Source organism: Lepidochelys kempii, chromosome 3, assembly GCF_965140285.1.
Source record: "Lepidochelys kempii isolate rLepKem1 chromosome 3, rLepKem1.hap1, whole genome shotgun sequence".
Classification (NCBI taxonomy): Eukaryota; Metazoa; Chordata; order Testudines; family Cheloniidae; genus Lepidochelys; species Lepidochelys kempii.
In genome coordinates this window covers 68,843,204-68,869,776 of record NC_136382.1, presented here as the reverse complement: position 1 = coordinate 68,869,776, position 26,573 = coordinate 68,843,204, and the positions used below count along the sequence as shown (strand labels likewise).

At 40.9% G+C, this 26,573-nt stretch overlaps 1 protein-coding gene across 1 annotated transcript; it reads right to left on the bottom strand.

The window, feature by feature from the left end:
• Positions 1 to 840: 840 nt before the first annotated feature.
• Positions 841 to 26,573, bottom strand: SPACA1 (sperm acrosome associated 1). Its single transcript, XM_073335144.1, has 7 exons — positions 26,417 to 26,573; positions 19,941 to 19,997; positions 15,710 to 15,811; positions 15,214 to 15,320; positions 13,676 to 13,811; positions 1,522 to 1,642; positions 841 to 1,217 (listed from the first exon to the last, which is right to left on the bottom strand). Exons 1-7 carry the CDS (start codon positions 26,571 to 26,573, stop codon positions 905 to 907), a joined length of 993 nt encoding a protein of 330 aa, XP_073191245.1. The 3' UTR covers positions 841 to 904.

Below are 26,573 nucleotides of genomic sequence, written 5' to 3'. Positions count from 1 at the left end.
TGCATTTAATTTTCTTGGGACAGCGGGTATTGTGGGAGGTTTTAGAGTGCCAAAAATTAAGAAGAATAAAACCCAAAGATCACCATTTTTCACAATATACAAGCTCTTCACCAGTTGAGTGTAAATTTCCTGGATCTGCACCTTTATGGCTACGTAGCTCACATATGCAGATTTGTCCAGTAGTTTGTAAATTCTATGTTCTGTATATATTCTTCCTGTGCTTCTTTTTTTAAACAATATACTTTTTGTTTATTGAGAACCAATTTTGTCCATTCTTGAGTATCTGAAATGAGTCATAATTTTTTTTTTAAAGTCACTATGATGTAAAATACCAAAACTGTTATTTCCAGGGCCCCTTTTCAGAGATTTCTCTTATCCAAGGAATTTGGTCATAACATTTATTTTAATTTTTAATTATTTGGGGGGCAAATTTTTAAAGGGCCCCTGTGGCGGTGTATGTACACCCCATCCGTTTGTCCATCTCTGATCTCACCATGCTGGGGCCTAAGGATCAGCGAAAAGTTAATAGCCCTGGTGCCTAGGGCAGAGTGGCCTAGCGGCTAGAGTTAATAGGGCTGCCCTTCAATACAGGACAGCTTGGCTTAGTAGACAGAGTCAATAGTGCAGCCCTTTGGTGCAGGGCAGTGTGGCCTAGTAGCCAGAATCAATAGCACAGCCCTTTGGTGCAGGGCAGCGTGGCCTAGTAGCCAGAGTCAATAGCACAGCCCTTTGGTGCAGGGCAGCGTGGCCTAGTATTTTTACAACACCAGCTTTAAGGTTCAGCTCTATATACCCAATGTATGTAAAAAAATTCTTGAAACTAGTTATGTGAGTATTTTAAACATGCTTTATTATAATCTGTTTTTAGATAATTTTTTAATATAGTCTAGCCTTATTTTTCTTTCTAATTCTCTTCTTCATTGTTCCATTCATGGAAAGACTCCTGTTCTTGTCCAGTAGTATCTACATGTGATGCTGTTGGTGTTGGTACTGACACTGTTGCTGATGCTAATCTTGATCCTGATGCTAATCTTGATCCTGACGCTAATGCGGATCCTGACGCTAATGCGGATCCTGATGCTAATCTTGATCCTGATGCCAATACAGATCCTGCTCCTGATGCTTCTTCTATGGTTCTCATTGAACCTTGAGAGCTTGATTGTTCTTCTTTGGAGCTCTTACCAACTTTTGATGCCCAGAATGCTTTTACAGCTGCCCTGATATGGAAATAATAATTGAACAAAAATGTAAACTTAAGTAGACTTACATTCCCATTACCTCACACAGAATATGCTATATCATGTCCCTTCCCATCAATAATCTATGGTACTGCTTTGCAGACTACTTCTTTTCAAGCTACTCTAGTAGAAAGAGAAGCTGTCAGATATACTGATCAATAGCAACATAAATATCCCAGTGTAGAAAAATTAAATGATCTCATCTGAGTGTCAGGTTTGCAGTTAGTAGTACTATACTTTGATCAAAGAACACAAAAATTACATTTGTGTGCTGTCCACCTACCAGTGAAGAATTATGAAGATTAATGCAAAGATCACACCAATACAAACAATAACTCCAGTTATCAGGACAAACACCAGAACTATATCTGTGTCTGGTCTCCTTAATCTTCTTGTTTCCAATTCTAAAGAGAAGAAATACTTTGATCATTATTGCTCAAACATCTTGTTGAACAGATATTAAATGGAAGGAAAATAATAGAAAAGAAATAAGGCCTGATTCTCCATTGCCTTAAACCTTGTGTAGCCAGTTAGACCTGTGAAAAAAATTAGTCCAAATCAGAATAGTAGTATTTTACACCCACTTTGCACAGGTGTGTGTATAGAAGATGCACGGCAATGGAGAACCAGACACATAATGCCTTTAAAAAGCCTAGGAGTAGTAAGGGATAGTAAATTACATTAGTGCTTGCAATGCAATATGATGGAAGGAAATAAGAACCCAAATCAATTATGAGCTCTGTCCAAAGAGGCATCCCATCACAAGCAGATTAGATACATGGTAGTCCTTCTCTAGACAGCCCTAGTAAGACTGCACATAGTTCTGCACACATCAATATCAGAAACATGGTAACAAACTGGATGGAATTAGGAGCAGCACAAATTATTAAAAATATTAAAAGATTGAGATTAGGAAAAAATTAAAGCATGCATATATATATATATAAGCACCTAGCTGGTGTTATGAAAAGAATTAGTAAAATAGTAATATTTTGCTTTTTAGAATTTTTTTTATAACCTTTGAATAGATTAAGGCAAAGGTAGGTGGACTGTATACATTTAAAAAATAAAAAAATAAGTAAATTAAATCGTTTGCTTAGATTGTAAATTCTTCGGGGCATAGATTGACTCTTTGCTCTGTGTTTGTGCAATGTCTAGTACAAAGAGGCCTTGATCCATGGCTGGGGGTCCTAGGAGCATGCAAATAAATAATAATAATAATTAAACAATAATAAAAGAGAGGATGTTAACTGTATTGTATTTGAAGCATGAAGCACGGAAAGGAATTGTTTTGGGTGGACCAAAGAGGTAGAAGTAGAAGTAACAGGATGAAACTGAGCAAGGGAAAACTTAAGGTATCAGAAAATATTTCTTAACGATGCAGTACGTTAAATGCCAGAACAATCTTCTAAGGGAAGTACTGGCAACCCCATTAACTGAGACATTTTTCATGATATCAGACAAAATACTTGAGAACAAACCATAAGGAACAATCCAACATTGGTAGAAGATGACCTAGTAAGTCTTTTCCATCTAATTTATGAGATTCAATTGTCACAGTGCGAAGAAAAATGTGTGGTGGACAAACACTGTCAGCTCTATTCAAAAATGTTGACAAGTGTCCAATAACAATCCAAGTTCCTGAAATGTAATACACCCGCCTCTGATCATGCCAGGTTCACCAATCTACAGGCACTGTGTTCCCTCTCAGGTGCGCACCTGCGCGGTCGCACACGAGGCCATCAAGGGCCACACAGCAGCCAGCAGGCGCATACACAAGTGAGTGGGGAGAATGTGGAGGGTGAAGGCAGTGTAGTGAGATGATGGGGGGTTGGGGGAGCTTGGGGTGTGCAGGTCGAGTGGGGAGAGACGCCTCTCTTCCCTGGCCCCAGCTCCAGCCGGGGCTGAGGTGGGGACAAGAGAGGCACCTCTCCCCTAGCCAGGACTGCAGAGGGGAGATGTGTGTGTGTGTGTGTCTCTCTCTCTCACACACACATACACACTTTTTCTGTGTTTCACACACATACACACACAGTCTTTCACACTCACCTCCCAACACATACTTGTATTATTGTTGTTGTTGTTACTTCTTGATACTTCCGGCAAAGCACATACATTCTCTGTAATTTTATTCTTTCAGAGTGCTATTTTATTTTTTTGATTAGTCTATGCATTTCATAATTTTTATTTCTCTCTTATGCTTAAATTTAATTCTTTGAGTACTGAGTTCTAAAATGTCTGACCTGTCCTGGCTGGAGTAATTATCCTTATGGTAACTTTTAAAATATATATATTATATCTAGGTTTTTTGCTTCTACTGGTGGCACACATTCGCACATTACCTCGATATTGGTGTACATAACAAAATTAATTCCGCCCATGGGTGGAAAAAATTAGAGGGAACATTGTACATACACAAGCAAATTTTAATTTCAGATTGATTTCTATCTGGCAACATATATGTTAAAAGCACAGGGTGTGATCCTGACATTCACTGCTATGCAAAATTATCATGGTGATTGCAGTAATCCATAGCATCACTTGAGTATTAATGGGCCCTCTAGTCCATTTTCTTGCACCACAGCAGTAATGATTTCATTATGCCTAAATCATAGATCATTCTTATAATCCCCATGGTCTTACTGCATTATACAGGGTTGACAGGGATGATCACTAGACTGGTTGGAAATTCCAAAACTAACTGTTCTGCATATAGAAAAGGAGTACTTGTGGCACCTTAGAAACTAAGGTGCCACAAGTACTCCTTTTCTTTTTGCGAATACAGACTAACACGGCTGCTACTTCTGAAACCTGTTCTGCATATAGAAATTGTCAGATAAGGTTAAACTAATTAACTGTTTTTAGGTAGCTTCATTTTAAATGCTGGACTGTGACATTTTGGAATGATGGGGGGGATATTAATTAAAAATAACTTCAATTTTGCTATTTAATTAATTTAGATTTTTTATTTTACTGCTTAGTAATAAGCGATTATGATGCTCTAAGGATATCTCTATTTGCAGGCTGCAACAGGGGAGTCTGCTAATGAGAAGTAGGAAGTATCTCATAGTTCATCCAGTATTGATCAATTCACCTTTGCTTCGTATGGCAGATCCACATAATCCCGAACTAGAGTAGTCTATCAGACAACACAAGCAGAGATGCCTTCAAGGCTAGCACATATGATTAAAATACAAGCAGAACAGAGAGAAAAGTGAATGTCCAATCAAGCATTTTACTCTGAGGAAATACTGATTCAGGTATCACAAAAAAGCACTTTAAGAGTATTTTAAAGCAATGCAACTGGCTTGATTCTGTACTCATCACTCAGACAAAACTGCCATTACAATCAGTGAGAGTTTTGCCAAAATGAGCAGTGCAGGACATGGCTCAGTATGTCCTTGATCCACTGATTGAGCCAGTGTAATATTTATTCCAATAATTCTGAAAAAAAAATAATTTGTTTATTAAAAGTAGAGATAGGAGAATATTCTTTAAAATGCTCTAATAGGAATACTCTAGTAAAACATCTTAGAAGCTGACTACTATTTTCAAATAGCTCCACTCCTGTCAACGTATATTTCATAAGTCTCCAACCTTTACACAGCCATATGTTTTCAATGTAGCTGTTGATTCTTTGATCATGCTTTTCTGGACTGAAAGAGGAATGTGTGGTAAATTCAAGTGAAACTTCTTGTTTTGTTTGTTTGTATTGAAGAAAAGAGAAAAGAAAAGGACAGATTTTCAGCTGCACTTAAGCCTCCATTAAGTTAAATTGAGAGGGGAAGCCATAAATGAGGCAGTTGTAGCTGTCTGATTTTGGGTCAGTTCTGTGACAACTCCAGAGTACTTCAGAGTAGTCTAGATTCTAGTACATCACTAACTATAAGGGTAATTAGCTCTGGAATAGGCTTCCAAGGGAGGTTTTGGAATCCCCATCATCGGAGGTTTTTAAAAACAGGTTGGACAAACACATCAGGGGTGATCTAGGTTTATTGGGTCCTGCCTCACCACAGGGGGCCAAACTTGATGATTTCTTGGGATCCCATCCAGCCCTACAGTTCTATAAAGGGCTATCCACCAGATGGGGACTGCCAGAGTGCAATATGCTTCTGCCGTACCCCTTCTCAGGCCCCCATTCTATGGGTTGGGCAAGGGGAGCAACATTATCTCTAGGCCTGGGACTTCCTGGCTAGGGAGATCCAGCTGCTTTTTGCCCCCTTTCTGTCACCAGGGTAGCACAATTAGGCTAGATCAAAACTCATGACCTGACCCAACGACTCTCCAAAGTTATTGCTTTTGGATTGGGGCCGGAGGAGAAACAGCTTTTAGGGGGGAAGAAGTGAGAATATTTAGGTTAATAGGAGAATTATAAAAAGAAAAGTCTCAAGTGAGTTGTGCACAAGTCAGTGTAGCCTCAAACCAATACAAACATTTTTGGAAGATATTTTAGGAATTTCTGTAAAAATCTGATTTTGTGCAAATTAACAAACACATTAATTTTATTTGCAGTATGAAAGAGCAACATATTATGAGTAACTGAATACTCAGGGCCAAACACTTCTCTGATCCAAAGCTCATTGAAGTCCATGGGAATCTTTCCATTCACCCCAAAGGGATTTGGATTAGGCCCTTAGGGCTTGGCTGCACTTACATTTTATAGCGCTCTAACTTGCTGGCTCAGTGAGTTGATTTAATTTATTCAGTCACTTCTTTTTAAAAAATAGATTAATAATTACATAAATTAAACACATCAACCCTGGAGCACTTTCTCTTCCAACCCAACTTCTAGCCAAAGGAAACCCATCAAATGAGAATGTTACTCACCCTGTGCAGTAACTGAGGTTCTTCAAGATATGTGTCCCTATGAGTGCTCCACTTGTAGATGTGGCAGCATCCCCTCCGCCTGGGATCAGAAATCTTCATCAGTAGTGCCCATCAGACCGCACATGCGCACACACACATACCCTCACGCTGTGAACAGGACATATATACAGTGCTGTGCAGTCTGACTGCCCCCACTTCCTTCTCTGCCCAAGAGCATATTTTTTTTGGCTCCAAAGCAGAGGGGAGGAGGGCAAGTAATGGAGCACCCATAGGGACACACATCTCGAAGAACCTCAGTTACTGCACAGGTTACGTAACCTTCTCTTCTTCTTGGAGTGATGTCCCTGTGGGTGCTCCACTTATAAGTGACTAGAAAGCAGGGCCCCTAACTGGAAGGCTGGGGCTTCAGAGCAACATTTACTGTCGATAATAGGACTGCATATCCTAGGAAAGTGTCTGCTGTGGCATCGTGCATAATAGTATAGTGATGGGCAAAAGTGTTTGTTGATGCCCATGTGGCTGCTTTGCAAATTTCAGCAATGAGGACATTACTGAGAAAGGCTATCGAGGTGGATAATGAACATGTGGAATGTGCTCTGATTGTGGTAGAATGTTGTCAATTGTGGAGTTCATAAGATAAAGGTCTACACTGCGAAATCCACTTTGAAAGGCATTGTTTAGATACAGCTGTGCCTCTGACTCTTTTGGTGGTGGAGAGCAATAATCATGGTGATTTTCGGAAAGGTTTAGTCCTGTCCAAGTAAAACACTAATGCTTGTCTCATGTCCAGTGTGTGTAGAGCTGTCTCCTGTTGGTTACTGTGAGATTTTGGGAAGAAGCAAGGAAGTTGTATAGGTTGGTTGAGATGGATAGATGTTGGAACCTTAGGTAGAAATCTCGGGTGTGGATGTAGTGTAACTTTGTCCTTGTAGAATAGTGTGGATGGTGGACATGCCATAAGGGCCATAATTTCACCAACTCATCGGGCAGAAGCGATGGTGACAAGGAAGGTCATTTTCATTGATAGATGCACATAAGAATAGGTTGCCATTGGTTCAAATGGGGGTCTAGTCAGAGAACGTAGGACAAGGACAAGATCCCAGGCAGGGGTCGGGTCTCCTATGTGGGGATAAAGGTTATAGAGACCCTTCAGAAGGCGTTTGGTGAGCAGATGTGTGAAGACAGAATGACCATCTATGTGGCAGTGAAAAGCAGTGATTGTCACCAAGTGTACCTGAATGGAGGTGGTGGATAGATCTGATTGTTTAAGGTCTGGCATGTGGTCCAGGATAAGTCCAGGGGAGGCTCACCAGCATTAAAATCTAGTCCTTCAGTGAACATATATGTGACTAGTTGTGTCCCACCTACTATTTAAAAGTATTTGTTTGACTGCCTCTGAACAGGTTACTTCCAAATCCTGGAACCATGGAGGAGCCAGGCTTTGAGATGGGGCACCTTTGGATTGGGATGGAGGACGTGTCCTGTGTCAGGAGCCGCTGCGTTGGAGGAAGAGAGATCAATTGGTGGTGAGACAAGGAAGCAATTGAGCCCTCCTCTTCCTCCTCCTCATTGCTGGGGAAGGGAGGTGCCATCCTTGGCAGAGAAAAGTAGGGGTGATGTGCATTCTGAGAGGAGGGTGGAAGTGGGGGGAGGTCAAAGGAGTGGAGACTCAGAAGTGTCAGATACCAGCAGGTCTTTAGGGTACATAAAGTCTTGTGGAGGGGGAAAAAGCATCATTAGTGCTGGGGTGACTCAATGCCGAAGAAAGAGTGTATTCCCCTGAAGTGTCCATAGATGGTGCCAATGATTTGGCCAGTGCTGCTGACTTGGCTGGTGCCTTGGCCAGTGCAGATGATTTCAATGGTGCCGAGGGTTTGCTTGGTATTGACGGTCTTGTCGGTGTCCAAAAGGGTGCCTGTGCCGTCATTTTTGTTGGTGCTATAGCTCCTGAAGTCAGCCTATATTGTCCCCCAGAGCTCGGAAACAGTGCCAAGGGCTGTAGATCTGCTCGGTTAGGGTCTTTAGACCATTTCTTTGCATCAGTACCAGAGGTACTCGGATGGGCCCTAGAGTTTTGTCCCTGCCAAACAATGTTGAGGCAACAAACCTTGCTGGGGAGGATATGCCTCAAGGTGTGAGGAGGGAGCCCATTTATTTTCATCTGAGTGAGAAACAAAAGACTTTCTTTTCAAGGGACATGGGAGTGAAGATAGGCAAACAACCTGGCAGAGAGTGAGGGCCTCTACAGGGAAAAGTCTGGGCCCGGGTCCGATGCCAGTTGCAGCGATTTCTCCATGAGAAGTTTTAATCTAATGTCTCAGTCTTTTCTGGCTCTGGGTTTCAGGCCAAGGCAGTGGGAACACTTTTGTGGGACGTGTCCCTCTTCCAGACAGCGAATGTAGTGCAGATGTCCATCCATTACCGAGAAGGTGGCCTCACAAGAAACTCACTTCTTAAACTCGGGGGATCTGGGCAAAAGGGTGAAAGGAAAAGGCTTCCTAGTTGGGAAGGGCGGGAAGTGGAGAAATGGAAACCTAAGCTGTGAAATAACTATGAAATATTAAAACAAAATATATATATATATTTAGATAGAAGAAAGAAAGGAGAAGAACATACAAACTGCCTTACACCAACAGGTGAGGCACTATCTAGTGAGGGAAATAGGGGAAGCGGGCTCTGCTGCGGATTCCGTCCCAGACCAAAGGCAATAGAGATGGAACTGGGGGCGGTCGGACTGCACAGTGCTATATATACGTCCCACTCAGAGCATGTGGGGGGGGCATGTACAGTCCAACAGGCACAGCTGATGAAGATCTCTGATCCCAGGTGCAGGAGGTGCTGCCACACCTACAAGTAGATCACCCATGGGGACATCATTCTAAGAACTGCCACTGCACCTTGTTTCCCAAAAAATTTTTCAGTGAGTTGGAGCTGTTCCTAGAGCATGATGTTGTAGATGAAGATGATAAAACAGTATTCTCTCTATAAGCAGAATGCTTGACCATTTGTTTACACACTTCAGCAGCATATATGCATTATTTTCACTTAATTTCAGACCCAGCTTTCTAAGTATATATTGTTTGTTTTGCTCCATTAAATAGGAATGCACTTTTTACTCCCTAGTCAGATTTTTTTGTACGTATGTACTACTGGTGCACATATCTTTGTTCCCCTTTTAGATCATCTGCAAGACTCTTTACACATTAAAAATGCATGTGCATGTCCAGATGTGGGAGCAGACTCTCTCTCTCTCTCTCTCTCACACACACAAAGACCAGGAATTCCAAATATGGTCACTGGGATTCCCTATTTCATTACTATATAATGCAACAGAAAAAATGATAATATGTAATATGTCCTTTGTAGAGTAGTCTGTTAGAAAGAGGCAGCCTCTGCCTGAATAGGAAGTGAACTGAACTCATGAGAAATGGGCTGCAGAAGTGCCTCAGCACAACCTACTGCCCACGTGGGTGACGTGCCATTTCTGATGCCTGACAAGCTGCTGCCTCCCCCTCCTCCACTGCTGGTGCCAATAAACACACTCACTAGGGTGATGGAACAAGGGGCACAGTCTGGATTTTGGCAGACTGGCTCCCTTCACATGGCACCATGAGGAAAATCATTCTCTGTCTTCACCCCTTCCCCCGCAAAATCCTCCCTCCCTACAGAACTATAATTAGAAAACATGAATAAACTGCCTTATGGCACTGGAGTCTTCAAAAGCAACTTAACAACATAACAGGAAGGAGTATGAACAAATTCTTTACTGTATCTCATGATAGTGATTTGATAAGAGGGACATATGGAAAATTCAACTCCTAATGGGTGGGTTTTTCCTTGCAATGGGCATAATAATGTTTACTGAAGGAAAAACAAGTAATGGTTTTCTGTCCCCAGGATGCTACAGAAGAAGAACAGAACCAATCAGTCTGGAACTGTGTTGAAAATAAAGAAGAAAAGCCCATTTGTGATGACAGCTCATTGTGAAAAAGCATTATTATTGTTCAACAGAAGGTCAGTGAGAACTATGGTAATCTGCTGAGAAGTGCAAATGAAATCTCTCTATAGGCAGCTTTACATTACACCAAGTTCTTTCATATAGCCACTTGGAATATGTGTGTGAACAATTCCTACAGGTCTCTTCCTGCCCTTTTGCAAAATGCATACTTCTTCCAGCTTTCTAACACATATCCTAAAATTTGAAGTGAAAAAGATCATGCTACATGTTTTAAACAAAAAAATGCTTATACCTGTATGGGGCCAAATTCTCAGCTGGTGTAAATCAGTGTTCTCTATTTCTTCCAATAGAGCTATGCCTATTTACACTAGCTGAGAATTTGGCCGTAATGTTCAAATTACACAAGCATACAAGTCAAAAAGAGGGAAAAGAGAGTGGAATGAGGCCAGAACAATCAAGTTTTCCTCTTACCTGTTCATTTTGTTTTTTATAACTGTTGATCAGCACAAGGTTTTCCTTTCCCTGGCAGCAACAAGCAGGAAACCCAACCAACCAAGCTGAAGCATTTCCACTCCCCTTCCCCAGCCTTGCAGCTCATTCTCCATTTCTCTAGAGGAAGTGGAAGGAATTGGAAAACACCCATTATGATCCTATTCACTTCTCTCCAAGAACACATCTGGATCCTCTCAGGGAAAAGCCACGCTGAGTACCCACTGAACAAAGTTGTGTCGGTCAAAACCAGACCCTTCAGCTGGCAATGCTTCAGATAAGTGTGCACAGATCACCAGAAAGCCACATGCCATAGGTCATCTACTTAGGCTTCACCTCCTTCTACTGGGAAAAAAAGGAGACAACCTGGGTAGACCCTAGCCACACAAGGCACTTCTGGTACTCTGTATGATTCCTGATATACTTTTCAATGACAATCACTGATTGGGGCCCTTGAAATGAACAAAGGGCCCAATCCAATGCCCTTTAAGGTTTATGGGAACCAAGGACACCCATTGATTTTAATGGGAATTGGCTCAGGCCCAAAGAAACTCAGCTTTCTAAAGGGTTCTGTTTTCAAGCAAGCCTTAAGAGTGCTCTCTAGATCTAGGGTATGCCAAATAGTCCCTTTCCTAGTCTTACATTGCTGACAAAAACTGGGCAAGAAAATATCTTGATTGATGTGAAAAGGCAAAAGCATTGTGGGAAGAAAACTAGGGAAGGTGCAAAGAACCCTATATCTGCGGAATAGCATGTAAGGGAACAATCTAGAAGGTGTTGAAATCACTCTACTAGTGGCCATTACCACAGCAAGGGAGACTACATAGAAACTTACATTCTATGGATTCAAATGCCTCGAAGGGAAGGTGAAACATCATCTTAGTTGGAGGAATCTGAGGAAGTAACTCTAGGAGATACTGAACAAGGTCCACTGTTATCCTAAGTAAAACTGATCCACTGGGACAAAATCAGCCTGAGACCCTTCCCCTAGTGCCAATTCCATTCTGGTCTGAAACCCTTATAGTTAAATATGGATGCTGAAAAGAAGGGTTTGGCCTTGTAATTGGCCTTGGAAAATGACCAATTCTGCCCCTTGTACCTCTTCATTCCCCATCCCCCCCCCAAAAAATTTGCTTTTAAGGCTCTACCTCACTGGAGATTAACAGATGGCAAAGAAAAGGATCCACTCTGAGGAGAAAGGTTTAGATTTTCTGAAATAGGCAGAGATACCTTCTTGTTCAAGAGGTCTGATAAAGTAATGCCTAAACTCTCTACAAAATATATTTTCAACTTTGGCGTGGGAGGGACAGCATTCTAATATGTGAAGTAACATTTCCCCCTCCCCCACCCCTCCAGAGTCTGAGCAACAGAGCGCTGCAAACTATCAGAGAAGAACTAAGAATGTCTGCATCTAAACACAGGGAATCCTGTGGCATATCTCTACAGCTTTTAGCAGCAAAAGGGACCTTTCAAAAGTTCTGATCCCCTTGGAGAGGTACATGAAGAAATCCTGATCTTGCTGGATCTCAGAAAGCCAACAGACAGCAGATCTGGCTATAGAAGAAAAAGGTCTCTGTAGAACTGTATAACTCACAATCAATTACTTTACTGATGATCTCTTCCACCTTCAGTTTTCTAGGTCATAACAGCTGCATGCACGTTAGGTGAAGTAAGCCACTCATCAGAAAATCCACTGGCAGTCTGTATAGCTTTAGAGCAGATTTAGAGGAAACCAGTTTGGCACTGAGCATGGAATAGGCTTTTTCCATTGTCTTCCGAAGAGTGGAACTTGATTATTTTTTTTTCCAAGGAACAGAGGCAGTAGATCTTGGAGCCAGGCTTTGCTGAGAATCTTATAATTGCATAGCCAAACCAATCATTTCTGAATAGATATTCGTAATCCCTGTGAGACATTCTGTTGGATGGACCTCAGCCTAGCCCTCCTTCAGTAAACAACTTAATCATGTGTTTAAGCTCAAGCATGACTCCAAGTAAATGGGACTACTCAAGTGCTTAAACCTAAACACAGGAGTAAGTGCTGTGTTGATCAGGGTCAAAGGTAACCACTCCTTCCTACAAATGGAATTCAGAGATAGAATATAACCTGATAAAGCCAGAGCTCTGGAAGTTTTGCGGGAGCCTGATGGATTTAAGTATGAAAAAAAAAATTCTGGATACTCTACAGAAGAAAAGAGAAGAAACCTTACCTATGTGAGCAGAGTTCCTTCATGAATTAAATGTCGCTTCAGAAGGACATGAAACCATGGGGGAGTAGAAAAATAAGGGACTTCAAGAGGTTTCCAGTCCCATGCCCTCTCCTCTACAATGTTTATTTGGATAATTCAGTCTTGCTGGCAGCACACTTTTAAACCAGACTCTTTTCATTCTCCTCAATAAAATAGTCCTCCATGGCTCTAGGTCCATCTGAATCCGTATTTTTTTCAGACAGGGATTCTGTCCACATGAATAAGGTCCCCTCTCTTTTCTACTGATTGGGAAGACTGGAGTCTCCAGCTGGCCTCTCTGAATCTGAAAGGCAACTGGGACCACTGCTGTCTCTCCTGACAATGCAAGCAAAAATTACCTGCAGCAGAAGAGGGAAGAAAGCTGTTGCAGATGAACCATTTTATGAAATCTTCTTTTTAATTTTAAGCTTTTCTAAATCCAGAATGCATAATAAATTCAAGATGGCACCTAAATGTGTTAAAATTCAAAAGGTTGTCTTCCTACTTCTGTACTGCACTGGGGAATTTAAGAGGGGAGCTGAGAAGCAGAGAACAAGGTGCCACCAACTGGAGTAGAGCTGCTTCCATTTAACTGGTTGCCTTTCCTGCTTTTTTGCTAGCAGTGAGAGAAGACACCTGTGATCTGTGCAGATTGACCAAGCCATAGTAATGAATTAACAGGACGAACAGAAATAATTTATTTTAGCCTATAAATTTAAGAAATTACTTATTGCTACCATCAAAACCTCGTATTTTCCATAGCCGTGATTTCTTTTATATTCGTCTTTTATTGATAAGCATTTATATGGCACTCATTATTATAGTATGTGAGCACCTGCTCTGATACTAAGGTGAAGTACAGTCTCATGAAGGCGTATAGCTACTCATTAAACACAAGCAATATCTTGTAAAAGGTTTAAAAGCTACTATGTACTTACCATCTGTTGTATATACTGTATATTTTACAGAGGCAACTATCTCATTATTTTCTTTTGTGTCACACTGGAAAGCTACTGGATGGGTATCCCTGTGTACCTCCAGAATAGCCGAATCATTAGGAAGAATCAGTGATTGCTATCCATATTAAAAAAAAAAAGACAAAATGGATTTTTTTCGAATAGCTTTATAAGGGGGAAATGATCTATATCAAAATCATATGGAAAACTGGTTATTCTACTCAAGCACTTCTCAATCAGTTCCATACCAGGATCTCTCCCTCACTATCCAAAACCCCATCACATCTAGGCAGAATCCCCCTCCTATTCACCAAAGGAGTAGGGCAGTATGGTTATGACCCACTGACACTAGTTCACATCCTCCAGGTTGAGAACCCAAGTTCTAAGAACATAAGAATGGCCATACTGGGTCAGGCCAATAGTTCATCTAGACAGTGGCCAATGCCAATGAATGGAACAGGGCAATTATCAAGAGATCCATCCCGTCCTCCACTCCCAGCTTCTGGCAATCAGAGGCTAGAGACACTCAGAGCATGGGGTTTCATCCCTGAACATCATGCGTATTAGCTATAGAAGCACCTATCCTTCACAAACTTATCTAGCTCTTTTTTGACCCCCATTACGGTTCTGATCTTTACAACACTCCCTGGCAACGAGTTCCACAGGTTGACTGTGCGCTATGTGAAGAGGTACTTCCTTTTGTTTGTTTTAAACCTGCTGCCTATTAATTTTATTGCGTGACTCTTGGTTTTCATCTTATGTGAAAGCATAAATAACACTTCCTTATCCACTTTCTCCACACCAGTCAAGATTTTATTGACCTCTATGATATCCCCTCTTAGTCATTTCTTTTCCAAGCTGAGAAGTCCCAGTCTTTTTAATCTCTCCTCATATGGAAGCTGTTCCATACCCCTAATCATTTCTGCTGCCCTTCTCTGTACCGTCTTTGATTCTAATATATCTTTTTTGAGATTGGTGCTCAGAACTGCACGCAGTATACCAGGTGTGGGCGTATCATGGATTTCTATACTTGCACTATATTTTCTGTTTTATCTATCCCTTTCCTAATGGTTCCTTACATTCTGTTCACTTTTCTGACTGCCACTGCACATTGAGCAGATGTTTTCAGAGCACTATCCACAATGACTCCAAGATCTCTTTGTCGAGTGATAACAGCTAATTTAAACCCTATCATTTGTATGTATAGTTGGGATTATGTTTTCTAATGTGCATTACCTTTTGCATTTATTTACTCAAGTAAGAACAAAAAAGGTTACCTTCTAAAATACATTACAGAACTTATTGCTTACTTTAAATAAAGGAAAATTGGAGCTCTACAAAGTAGTGGGGCACACAAGCTCTTGTGCCATCTGACTGTCAAAGAAAAACTGAAAGATTTCATTTGTATTATGATCGCAAAGAAAAGAATTAAACCAGGAGTTTGCGTGAGATTGTTGAAGCAGCTGGTAAAAGTATTGAATACATCATTCTCCTGCACAAGGTGAGGTTCAGTTGCTCACCTGGTCTGGAATTAACATTTTCCAAAGATATGTAAATCGATTCTCTGGAGGTATAAAAATACATGGGATCTTCACAGTTGCAAGGCTTTCAGAAATTGGTCTACCCCCTGTGGAAGAAAATTTTAATAGATACATCTATAACACCTCTGTATGTACCATACATTTCATAATTTACCTAATCAAGGAATGTTATTTTGAAATTGTTCTTTCAATTAAAACCATTTAAAATATCTGCAGTTTGGCTTAATATTTAGAACTACATACATATCTACAAAATAGAAAATAAGTGCAGAAAATGTACTTTACAGCGACTTAAAATCAAACACACATCAGTACAGAAATGAGTTCTGAAATGTTACTAGATTGCCTAATGGGGTAATTAGAGAATAGAATGCAATCATTTCATTCCACTTCTACCACACTCACACAGAATAAGGATGTTTCCCTTGAATAAACACATTCACTCTAAATTCCTATATCATAGGATTCTACTTACATCCGCAATCTACTGGTCCTCTGCATTCCTCTACACGAACAATACATTTTGTTTCACTTCCAGGGCACCCGTTGGTTAATATAACTTCTCGAATGCCAATACCTTTGCAAAAAATATTTAAAATATGTTTTAGTTTCCATTTCTTCTTTTTCTTCCAACATTTTTTGCCTTCTCCCTCTTTATATTGGATACTAAACTAATTTATCTACCATACATTAGGAGAAACAGACCCTCTCAGAGCTTCTGCCAAGGCTATGCAATATGTGTGCTTAAGATTTGGCAGAGAACACTTACTTTTGCCCACTTTCATCACCTAAGGTCCTTTAAAACACACAGATCCTCAGAGTAACCATGTCACATTTTTAAAAAGTCATTCTTAAACTTCTTTTAGAAGAATTCAAAATACAATTAAACTTTATATAGTATACTCCAGATTATCCAAAAAGCATGTGGGACACGGATTTTGTTTGGATAATCCAGAGGGCAGGAGCCATTCAGGAACCAGTAGCGGGGTGGCCTCCCTTGAGACTGAGGGCTCATCCTACTTCTTCTCTTTGCAGCCTTGGCTGGGGTCTCTGCTCTGTCCCACTAGGACTACAGGTTCCCCACCCACGCATCTTACACCTTGTGCCTGCAGGGATTGGGTATCACTGGGCCTGCAGCAGCAAAGGGACCTCTCTCTGCAGCACTGCTGTCACAGCCCCACTCACTCACTTCCATGACAATGGGGTTGCAGAGGACTCCCTGTGCTACCGCAGGAGTCTTTCACCAGCAGAGTGGCCTCCCCTGTAGACAGAGCTAGTCCTACTATACCTCCTTATAGTCCTGGCTGGGGTCTCTGCTCTATGATATGCTTTGAGCAAGGGATTGGACTAGATGACCTCCTGAGGTCCCTTCAAACCCTGATATTCTATGATTCTATGAACCCCCATATTACTGAACCCCTTTCTTGTCCCCTGCATAATATACATGCTACAGAGAGCATGTATTTCCTATATCTCATGCTGGGGGACAAGGAAGGGATTCAGATAACACAAAGGGTTTTGGATAAACAGAAATATTCTGTGTACTGCTAAAAAACAAAACAGCGAATCAAACATCAAAGCTGACTAGCAGTATTCATGAACATGGCCTTTCAGTGCCCAAGTCAGCTGGTGCTGGGAGCATGGTAGAGATAGCCTTCCCACTCTGACCCTGACCCTGCAGTGTACTGGGCACCTTTAATTCACACTGATGTCAACAGGGATTGAGTGTGCTAAGCACCTCATAGGATAGGATCCTCTTAGAAGGAGAGCCTTGAATCACTGAACAGTAACCAGTATTGACTGGCTAAGGAACAACACTGACAGGCTCTGAAGTGAATCCCATTCAGACCTCCTCATTGTGACCCTCATAACTCCACCTAAGACATGGAGGGTCCTACTGAAGATAAGGAGGGGAAGTAGGTAATCATAAATATTGAAGGTTAAGGGAAATGTCTGTATAAAATTCCATTAAATAAAATGTATTTACTCTCAAACATCAGTATTTCAATGGGAACACTGCCTCATTTTAACCATTACAAATTCAAAACAAATGCTATATTTATTTTTGCCAAACAATGTGTACACAGTTCACTGAAATGACATAGGGTGTGGGGGTGGAGGGAATAGTATGTTTAGGCCCAGTAAACACTGAAGAAATTGCCATTATTCTAGCAGCATGTTGTTTACTAAACTGCAGGGGCATGGGAAAAGGGGAGTTAAAACTCTCCTGAAGTATGATAAATGGGAAATTGATTTGAATGCTGAATTAACCCCGCTGATGTGAAGAATAATTTGTTGTGATGTATCTGCCTCCTTTAAATGTGTAGGATACACACTGATAGATTTTAGAATATTTCACAGATGACATATAGCTCATGAAACAATACTTCAAGTGACAGAGTGAGACCACAACACTTACTGAAACTGTCACAAAACAGGAATCATTCTCCACTGCTGAGAACGTCTCATCTCAAGGATGCAGAGACAGAGGTGTAAATGACAATGAACTGACACTTTTATTAAAGACATTCCTCTTACTTTAGAGCTAGGTCTTTTTGTTGTCTGGGAAAACAGAAGGGGAGTGAGCAGAAAACCTGTGAACATCAAAATGGCTTGTTTGAAAAAATCTGGATGCTGAGCTAACTGTGGTCACATTTAGTAGGAAAGAACATGCCTGTTTTAACTACCTGAATATTAAAACTATGGCACCCTATCAAAGTCAAAGAGTTGACTAAAAGAACCCCATCCTGAGACCTACAGGCCAATTCAGTACTCCCCTGCCTCTCCATTTTGACCAGTTTTGTCTTCTATTCCCAGAAAACTTGTTTCCCTTTTCCCCTCCCTATTAGCAGCTGCCAACTCTGCAGAAGTTAATCTACTGCAATACCTGTAAAATGAAGTCTTATTTTAAAGAGTTATTCAAATTAACTTGGACGGAAACATGGTCATGTTGAATTAGAAAGATTAGAAACATGGAACTTGAAAAAATGCAAGTTAATAATACAGCTGGGAAAAATAATACAAAAAGTAAACATCAGTGGGAAGGAAAATACAAATGATGAAAGAGACCTAGAGGTAATAGCAGACAGAAAAATTAGACATAAATGTATTGGGACACAGCAGCAAAAAAGACTAATGCAGAATTGACCAAAATATTAACAAGCATCATTATTATGAAGAAATAAGGCTTTGTGATCTCTCTATAAGGTGAGGTATTACAACGTCAGGTATATCGAATTCTTGCCATAACATTACCAGAAAGATATTGAGAAACTGGAGGCAGTTCAAACAGCAACAAAAATTACTGAGAGATGTAGGGATGAATTTATAAGTAAAGATTAAGAGAGTTAAATGTGTATCATTTGGCTGGATGGACTGGAGGGAGTACCTTTCAACCTGCCAACACCCAACTAATGTGTGACTGAAACACAAAATGAGGGACACAAAATAATACCCAAATTCAAAATTATGGGGAACACCCTTTAGTGTAAATAATCCTTCATCCAACCTCTAACTGATGATTATTCATTTAGGATTTAAACAACTGACATCAATAAAAGTGAAGGGACATCACATTTGTTGGGAACACAGGTAACTTCGGGACTAAACTGAGTTAAGTCCCTCAAGTGGAGGGACATCTGAGAGGTCCACTGAAGAGGTGGGCCATGATAATAGTCTCTAAATATCTTAAGGGTGAAAGCATGAAAGAAAATGAGATTATTTAGGATGGCTCATAATGAGGAGAAGTGAGGTGTATAACCAGCAGTAAATGATTAAATTAAGAAAGGGCATAATTAAACTGAATGTCAGAAAAAAAGACTTTTTGAGATCAAGATGTATTAGCATGTGGAATAGTTTCCCAAGGGCAGTAGTGGAAGCCTCATCATTTGCGACATTCAGAACTAGTCAGGAAAAAAATACTAGAGAATGTAATGTACGAAATAATACCATTTTGGCTGGGGAACAGACTAATTGATTTGAAAGCTGGTGGTTCCCCTCCTCCCTTCTTGTTCCCAGGTACTATGATACTATGAGAGACAGATTCTGTCCAAAACAAATTCAATACTATTTCTGAACCTTCTGCTAAATGGGTATTTTCTAAGCAATGCAGTGCCACTCCATTCCAGCCCCTATCACCACTCTAATACCACAGATGTGTTCTTTGCAACATGTCCAGTTTTCATCAGATGGGTGAAGCAAAAATTCTGACATTCTGTGTGCTGAATTTTCATCCTATCTTTCTCCAGGATACCTCTTCTTTCTATTATGTAGTTTATAAATTATATAAATGTGAAATATAGAATAGACTACTGCAGATGAGCGATTTTTTGATAGAGCTGGCAATACTGTATGTGGGAAGACATCTGTGAGATGCATCAGAAGATCTTTCATCTTCTGAACATCTCACAGATGTTCACAAATAGAGAAAATTGTTACTTTGGTGAAGGCAGCTCATGTGCCAATAAATGTAGGGAACTGGTTTAAAATAGGAGCTTGCAGGCTGTGAAATTAATAAAACAACAGATCTGACCTAAACTTCTAATGACAATCAGCTTGATTGTTTTTGTTAATTATAGTTATTGGAAATTGAAATCAATGAGAGGTGAAGGAGAGCAAGCAAATTACACCTGCTAAATTGCTAGAGTTAGCACTTTTTTCCACCAAACAAATTACAATATGCTTTATTCATCTGCTTTCCTACTTACCACACGTAACTGTGCATACTCCAAATTCTACTTCCTTGGATACTGTAGCATTCAGACCTAAACACAAAGTCTGAAGTTACATTTCTAATACAATGACACCTGCTTGGAGGGCGTGTGGGGGATCGGGCAGAGGGATGGGGAGGAAATACCCAATTACCAGGAAAGTCACTTATTGAAGTCTTCCCTAGTCCTTTTCAGAAAACCAAGTGCAAATAACTAATATTTAAATCTTAATCTCATTTTTGAGAAAATACTCTGCATTTCCTTATAAATCAATCTACTCTGTTAAATTAGTTTACTGCAGTGGTTCTCAAACTTTTGTATTGGTGACCCCTTTCACACAGCAAGCCTTTCAGTGCAACCCCCCCTTATAAATAAAAACACTTTTTTTATATTTAGCACTATTATAAATGCTGGAGGTAAAGCGGGGTTTGGGGTGGAGGCTGACAGCTCGCAACCCCCTCCCCCCCACAAAATAACATGTGACCCTCTGAGGGGTCACGACCCCCAGTTGGAGAATCACTGATTTACTGAATACCTTGAGAAGTACAAAATATCTATGCACAATATAGGTCTTCCCTAAAAGAGAAGAAGTGGGGGCAAAAGATCTATTTGGCTTTAAGATTAAACTCGGTAAGTTTATGGAGGAGATGGTATGATGGGATAACACGGTTTTGGTAATTAAATATTCCTGGTAAATAGGCCCAATGGCCTGTGATGGGATATTAGATGGGGTGGGATCTGAGTTTCCCAGGAAAGAATTTTCTATAGTATCTGGCTGATGAATCTTGCCCATATGCTCAGGGTTTAGCTGATTGCCATATTTGGGGTTGGAAAGGAATTTTCCTCCAGGGCAGATTGGAAGAGACCCTGGAGGTTTTTCGCCTTCCTCTGTAGCATGGGGCATGGGTCACTTGCTGGAGGATTCTCTGCTCCTTGAAGTCTTTAAACCACGATTTGAGGACTTCAATAGCACAGACATAGGTGAGAGGTTTTTTGCAGGAGTGGTGGGTGAAATTCTGTGGCCTGCGTTGTGCAGGAGGTCAGACTAGATGATCATAATGGTCACTTCTGACCTAAATATCTATGAAAAGAGTTAAGCAAAATTCTCTGTAAACAATATTTCAATCAACTCATTTCCTAGTTCTTTTTGGCAAATGCAAGCCTTCCCACATGATTTTTTTCTCCATCACACTTTAAGGTCAGCTTTAGACAGCCAGCACAAGCGATGAATCAACCAGGTACAGTCTTTTAATTAATTCTTGTGGTTTTAACCACTATGATTTGGCTTCTTCCATTTTTCTGGTACTTCTCAGACTAGGAAATGGGTTTCGCAAAATATGCAGAAGCAAAAGGTTCACATCTCCATCTGGGATTCAAATATGGATGATATATTTTATTAATATTAGCATGAAAGTTGAATGTTTATAAGGATGCTAAGATAAAGTAACTGCTCAATAGAGGAATTAAACAACTTTATGCAGTGTCTTTAAAACAATTCATTAAACAGGCAATACATCTTTTTAATCTTCTAAAATGCAAAGGGATAAAGAAGATTTATTTAGCTGTTTTTACAAGTCTACATAATCAGTGTATCCTACTCCAAATATGTTGTTATGATAATAAATACCATAAATGCAAAGTTTACTTTTTCTATTCCTCATTTTTTTTTGTTTTGGAATCTCTTTTACACAAAATGTTATGTTAATTCAGTAATACAAGTTTATATTTCTCTTCTTTTAAGCTGTTAAAACTTTACATAACATTTCTGTGGTTGAAAAATTAGTGGGTCCTTTCCACTAGCAGTCAGTGATACACAAATATAAAGTAGCCCTCCTTACTCTACAGTAAGGGATTAACACTACAGTGGTAGTAGGCATAAATTGATATCAAACTGTTATAACCTCTTTTCCAACATTATTCATGAAACTTCATAATTCTACACTTGTGCTATTCCTAACTGTCACTATGACTTTGTGATTTATTTAAATATATAAGCTGTGCTAATCAGAACAGTCTTTTAATACATGTACAACAATATTTAAAGAATAATTTCACAATTTAGCTCATTATTATTAACTCTCTCAAACCAGAAAGGGAGGGGAAAAAATAGGTTCTGTCAGTATCACCTCATGCAAAATCACGTGAAAACAGAGAGATGACCCATAACTTAAGACACCATGCCTTCAGTGTCCACCTTCCCCACCCTTTCACCCCCCTCCCCCCCAACAACCACCATTTAAATCTGTGAGATGTTAGCTCAAGAGCTTTGGCTAATCTCAACCACCACAGCACAATAGAAAGGGAGAGGAGATTTCCAAGATCCCATCTATAATACAAATGTAAACATATTTAAATGTGGCTGTGATCAACCCATATTATAACATGGTTTATTTTCGTTCATAGGGACAGAAAAAAAACATGTTAGAGAACTGGGAAAATTGGAGGGCAGATCCTTGGCTGGTGTACATTGTCATAGTTCTATTGATTTCAATGGAGCCATCACAATTTACACTCGCTGAGGAACTGCCACAAGTGGTAAAAGACACGTGGCACACTTGCAGCTTGCCAGGTCAGCTGACTCAGGCTTGCAGGACTCAGGCTACGGCGCTAAAAATTGCTCTGTAGATGTTCAGGCTCTGGCTGGAGCCCAAGCTCTCAGCCCCTCCATCCTCACCCACAATATGAGCCAGAGTCAGCTGACTGGGGCCTGCTGCAGGTTTTTTACCCAAGGTGTCTACCCCAGAGTCTACGTATTACAGTCATCCAATCTAGAGATGACCAGATCTGGCAACTGTGGCAAGGTGTGGTCACATCTGAAAGGAGGGTTTGCAATCTCCCATCCAAATACAAATGAAAAAAAGGATTTTGGTCACCGCTACTACTTGATTTAAGAGCAGCTGGGGACCCAACAGATTCAGAGATTACTAACAAAAGGTGAGCAACCTTACTACCCAAAGCAAGCAAACTTCCTCTATGGGGCAGATATCAACTATGCTATCCTCTCTGGAGGCTTCCCGCAATCCAGTAGCATTATTATAAAACATAATATGACTCTTTTGTTGCAAACTTAAGCAAACTAAGCAGTCATGGGATAAGAGGGAAGGTTCTCTCGTGGATCAGTAACTGGTTAAAAGATAAGAAACAAAGGGTAGAAATAAATGGTCAGTTTTCAGAATGGAGAGAGGTAAATTGTGGTCCCCCAAGGATCTGTCCTGGGACCAGTGCTGTTCAACATATTCATAAATTATATGGAAAGGGCAATGAACAGAAAGGTGGCAAAATTTGCAATGGTTACAAAATTATTCAAGATAGTGAAGTCCAAAGCTGACTGCGAAGAGTTACAAAAGGATCTCACTAAACTGGGTGACTGTGCAAGAAAATGGCAGATGAAATTCAATGCTGATAAATGCAAAGTAATTCACATCGGAAAACAATCCCAATTATACATACAAAATGATGGGGTCTAAATTAGCTGTTACCACTCAAGAAAGAGATTGTGGAGTCATAGTGGACAGTTTTCTGAAAACATCTGCTGAATGTGCAGCGGCAGTCAAAAAAATGAACAGAATGTTAGGAACCATTAGGAAAGAGATAGATAATAAAACAGAAAATACCAGAACGCCACTACAGAAACCCATGATACACCCACACCTTGAATACTGCCTGCAGTTCTGGTCACCTCATCTCAAAAAAGATATATTAGAATCGGAAAAGGTACGTAGAAGGGCAACAGAAAGGATTAGGGGGACAAAACAGCTTCCATACAAGGAGAAATTTAAAAAACTGGGACTGTTCAATTCAGAAAAGAGACGACTAAGGGGGGATACAATAGAGGTCTATAAAATCATGAATGGCGTGGAGAAAGTGTATAGGAAAGTGTTATTTACCCCTTCACATAACACATCACACTGGAGCTAGGGGTCATTAGATGAAATGAAAAAGCAGAAGGTTAAAAACAAAAATAGGAAGTACATCTTCACACAATACACAGTCAACCTGTGGAACTTGTTGCCATGGTCTGTTGTGAAAGCCAAAAATATAACTGCATTCAAAAAAATAATTAGATAAGCTCATGAAGGATAGGTTCATCAATAGCTATTAGTCAAGATGGTCAGGGATGCAATCCCATGTACTGGGCTTCCCTAAACATTCAATTGCCAGAAGCTTGGACTGGACAATTGGGGATGGATCACTCGAAACTGCCATGTTCTGTTTATTCCCTCTGAAGCATCTGGCACTAGCCACTGTGTGAAGACAGGATACTGGGCTAGATGAACCTTTGGTCTGACTTGATATGGTCATTCTTATGTTTTTAAACTTACAATAGTAATTTGTTCATAAGAGATGAATAACTCTGAATTTTAAAAAAAGGATTTTTTTATTTTCAAATACTATGCCAACTAAACTTTTAAACATATTTAGTCACTGAAAACTGATTGACTCTAAATTAGCATGCCAATCAGAAATAATTATCAGTGGACTCAATCCTGATGTCAGTGAATTTGAAAAAAAAACAACAAAGAAAAACAAAAACAAATAACAAAATCTTTATGTGGAACAGGAGCAGACGCAATGATATAATACTGTACATTTCACTGTTATGATGTAATCTCACCTTTTTACTTGCATTTCCTCCCTAGATTTTTTAAACCAATCTAAAATTTGAGAACTCTCCCCAGAAAAAAAAACAACCTATTGATCCATACATTTATGTATGCCTTTTTCATTTTGCATCAGACACTGATAAAAAGGTATAGCATCCTCCCTATACAAAGAGATTTATGTACATAACTTCCACTAGCATTAATCGGAGATATATAATGCAAACCTCACACAAACTGAGATGAGCCTATGCTAAAATAATATATATTTCACATTCCAGTCATAGGGCTGCAATTAGTACCAGCAAAGCATAGACATCTCAGGTTCTTCTCTACATTTGTAATCCTGGTAAAAACGATGCAGAGCAGAAACTGTTTCCATTATTCTCTCTTTTCATTACAAGTCACATCACAGGATGCACATAATACATTTTGATAAACACTTAAAAATCCTATTTGAGAATGTCAGTGGAGGTTGTCCAAGTCATGCCTGTGAAGTGAACTAATAGAGAAAGTCACTCATTCATGTTTTAAATGTTTTACCCTTATTGTGGCTTATTAGCAATATTTTCCACTACGCTGCATGAGGCCTGAACGTCCAGGGGGTAACCTCAACACTCTCATTTCTAGTTCCAGGATTGCTGGAACTCAGGTTTTGTAGTCAAAGCAGCTGGCTGCATTGATCCCTCATGATGCCTGATAGGCAATTTCTGTAATGACACTGAGAGTGGTTACATCTGAGCAGGGAAATGGCATAAACACAGTATGAAAAATTATGTGGTAAGGAAAAATAAGATAACCCTATTTGGACAATGAGACAGATGAAATTCTGTAAAAGGAAAAGTCCACTTTCAGATGGCTGAAGGAAGGAATACAATTCACTATATAGCTGGCCTTGTGTCTAATGACACACTAGATGTGAACTTAGGTGTCTCATTGCTCAATGAACTAACAGACTATGAGGGAGTTTACGTATACCCAACACATTCCTTTAGCCCACACTGTTCAGCTACAAGAATCACAAGTAAATCTAGGTTTCAGAGGAACAGCCGTGTTAGTCTGTATTCGCAAAAACCTTGCTCCCCCTTTAGGAGGGCCCTAGAAACTCTGTGACTCGATAAATCATGAATGAACAAGGACATCTTCCCACTGTTGGCATATGATATGAACTACTCTCCTGCTATCCATGCACCAGGGGAGCCAAGCTCCTTCCTGGTGAAGGTAAAGGGGGCCAGGGAGCCTTTCTGCACTTCCCCACTCCTAGCACGCTCAGGGAAATCCTGCTTGCCCTCAAAACCCAGGGACCATCCCCGCTGCATGATACCCCCTCACCCTGCCTGGCACCCCACAGACACTCCCCCCTCATCCTCTCTAGCACCCCCTGAAATCCCTTCACCCTGCCTGGCACCCCACAGACACTCCCCCCCATCCTTTCTAGCACCCCCTGAAATCGCTTCACCCTGCCTGGAACCCCACAGACACTCCCACCCTCATCCTTTCTAGCACCCCCTGAAATCCCCTCACCCTGCCTGGCACCCCACAGACACCCCACTCATCCTCTCTAGCACCCCCTGAAATCCCCTCACCGTGCCTGGCACCCCACAGACACCCCCCCCCCTCATGTTCTCTAGCACCACCTGAAATCACTTCATCCTGCCTGGAACCCCACAGACACCCCCTCTCACCCAATCTGACACTCCACAGACACCCCCCCTCATCCTCTCTAGCACCCCCTGAAATCCCCTCACCCTGCCTGGCACCCCACAGACACCCCCCCCCTCACCCAGTCTGACACCCCCCCCCCCACCCTGCCTAGGACCCTGCTGTCCAGCCCACCCTGCAGGGACCCGTCGGTCCAGCCCCGCCCCTCACCCGGCTCTAACAGCTGCACTATCGGCTCCGCCGCGGCTTGCTCCAGGGCAGAGCCGCTGTCGTTCTTGGCGCTCCCGGGCTGCTGGGCCAGCAGGCTCAGGAGCAGCCCCAGGCGCAGGGCGAGGCGCCCCGCGTCCCCGGCCGCCCGCCGCCCCAT

Bases quoted from the DNA above. Each gene is read 5' to 3' on its own strand.
- SPACA1 (XM_073335144.1), bottom strand. From the start codon at position 26,573: ATGGGGCGGCGGGCGGCCGGGGACGCGGGGCGCCTCGCCCTGCGCCTG. The intron at 1,643-13,675 runs GTAAGTACATAG...TCTTCTCTTTAG, and splicing joins TACAGTATATACAACAGATG to AATTGGAAACAAGAAGATTA. The intron at 1,218-1,521 runs GTAGGTGGACAG...TTTCCATATCAG, and splicing joins ATCTTCATAATTCTTCACTG to GGCAGCTGTAAAAGCATTCT.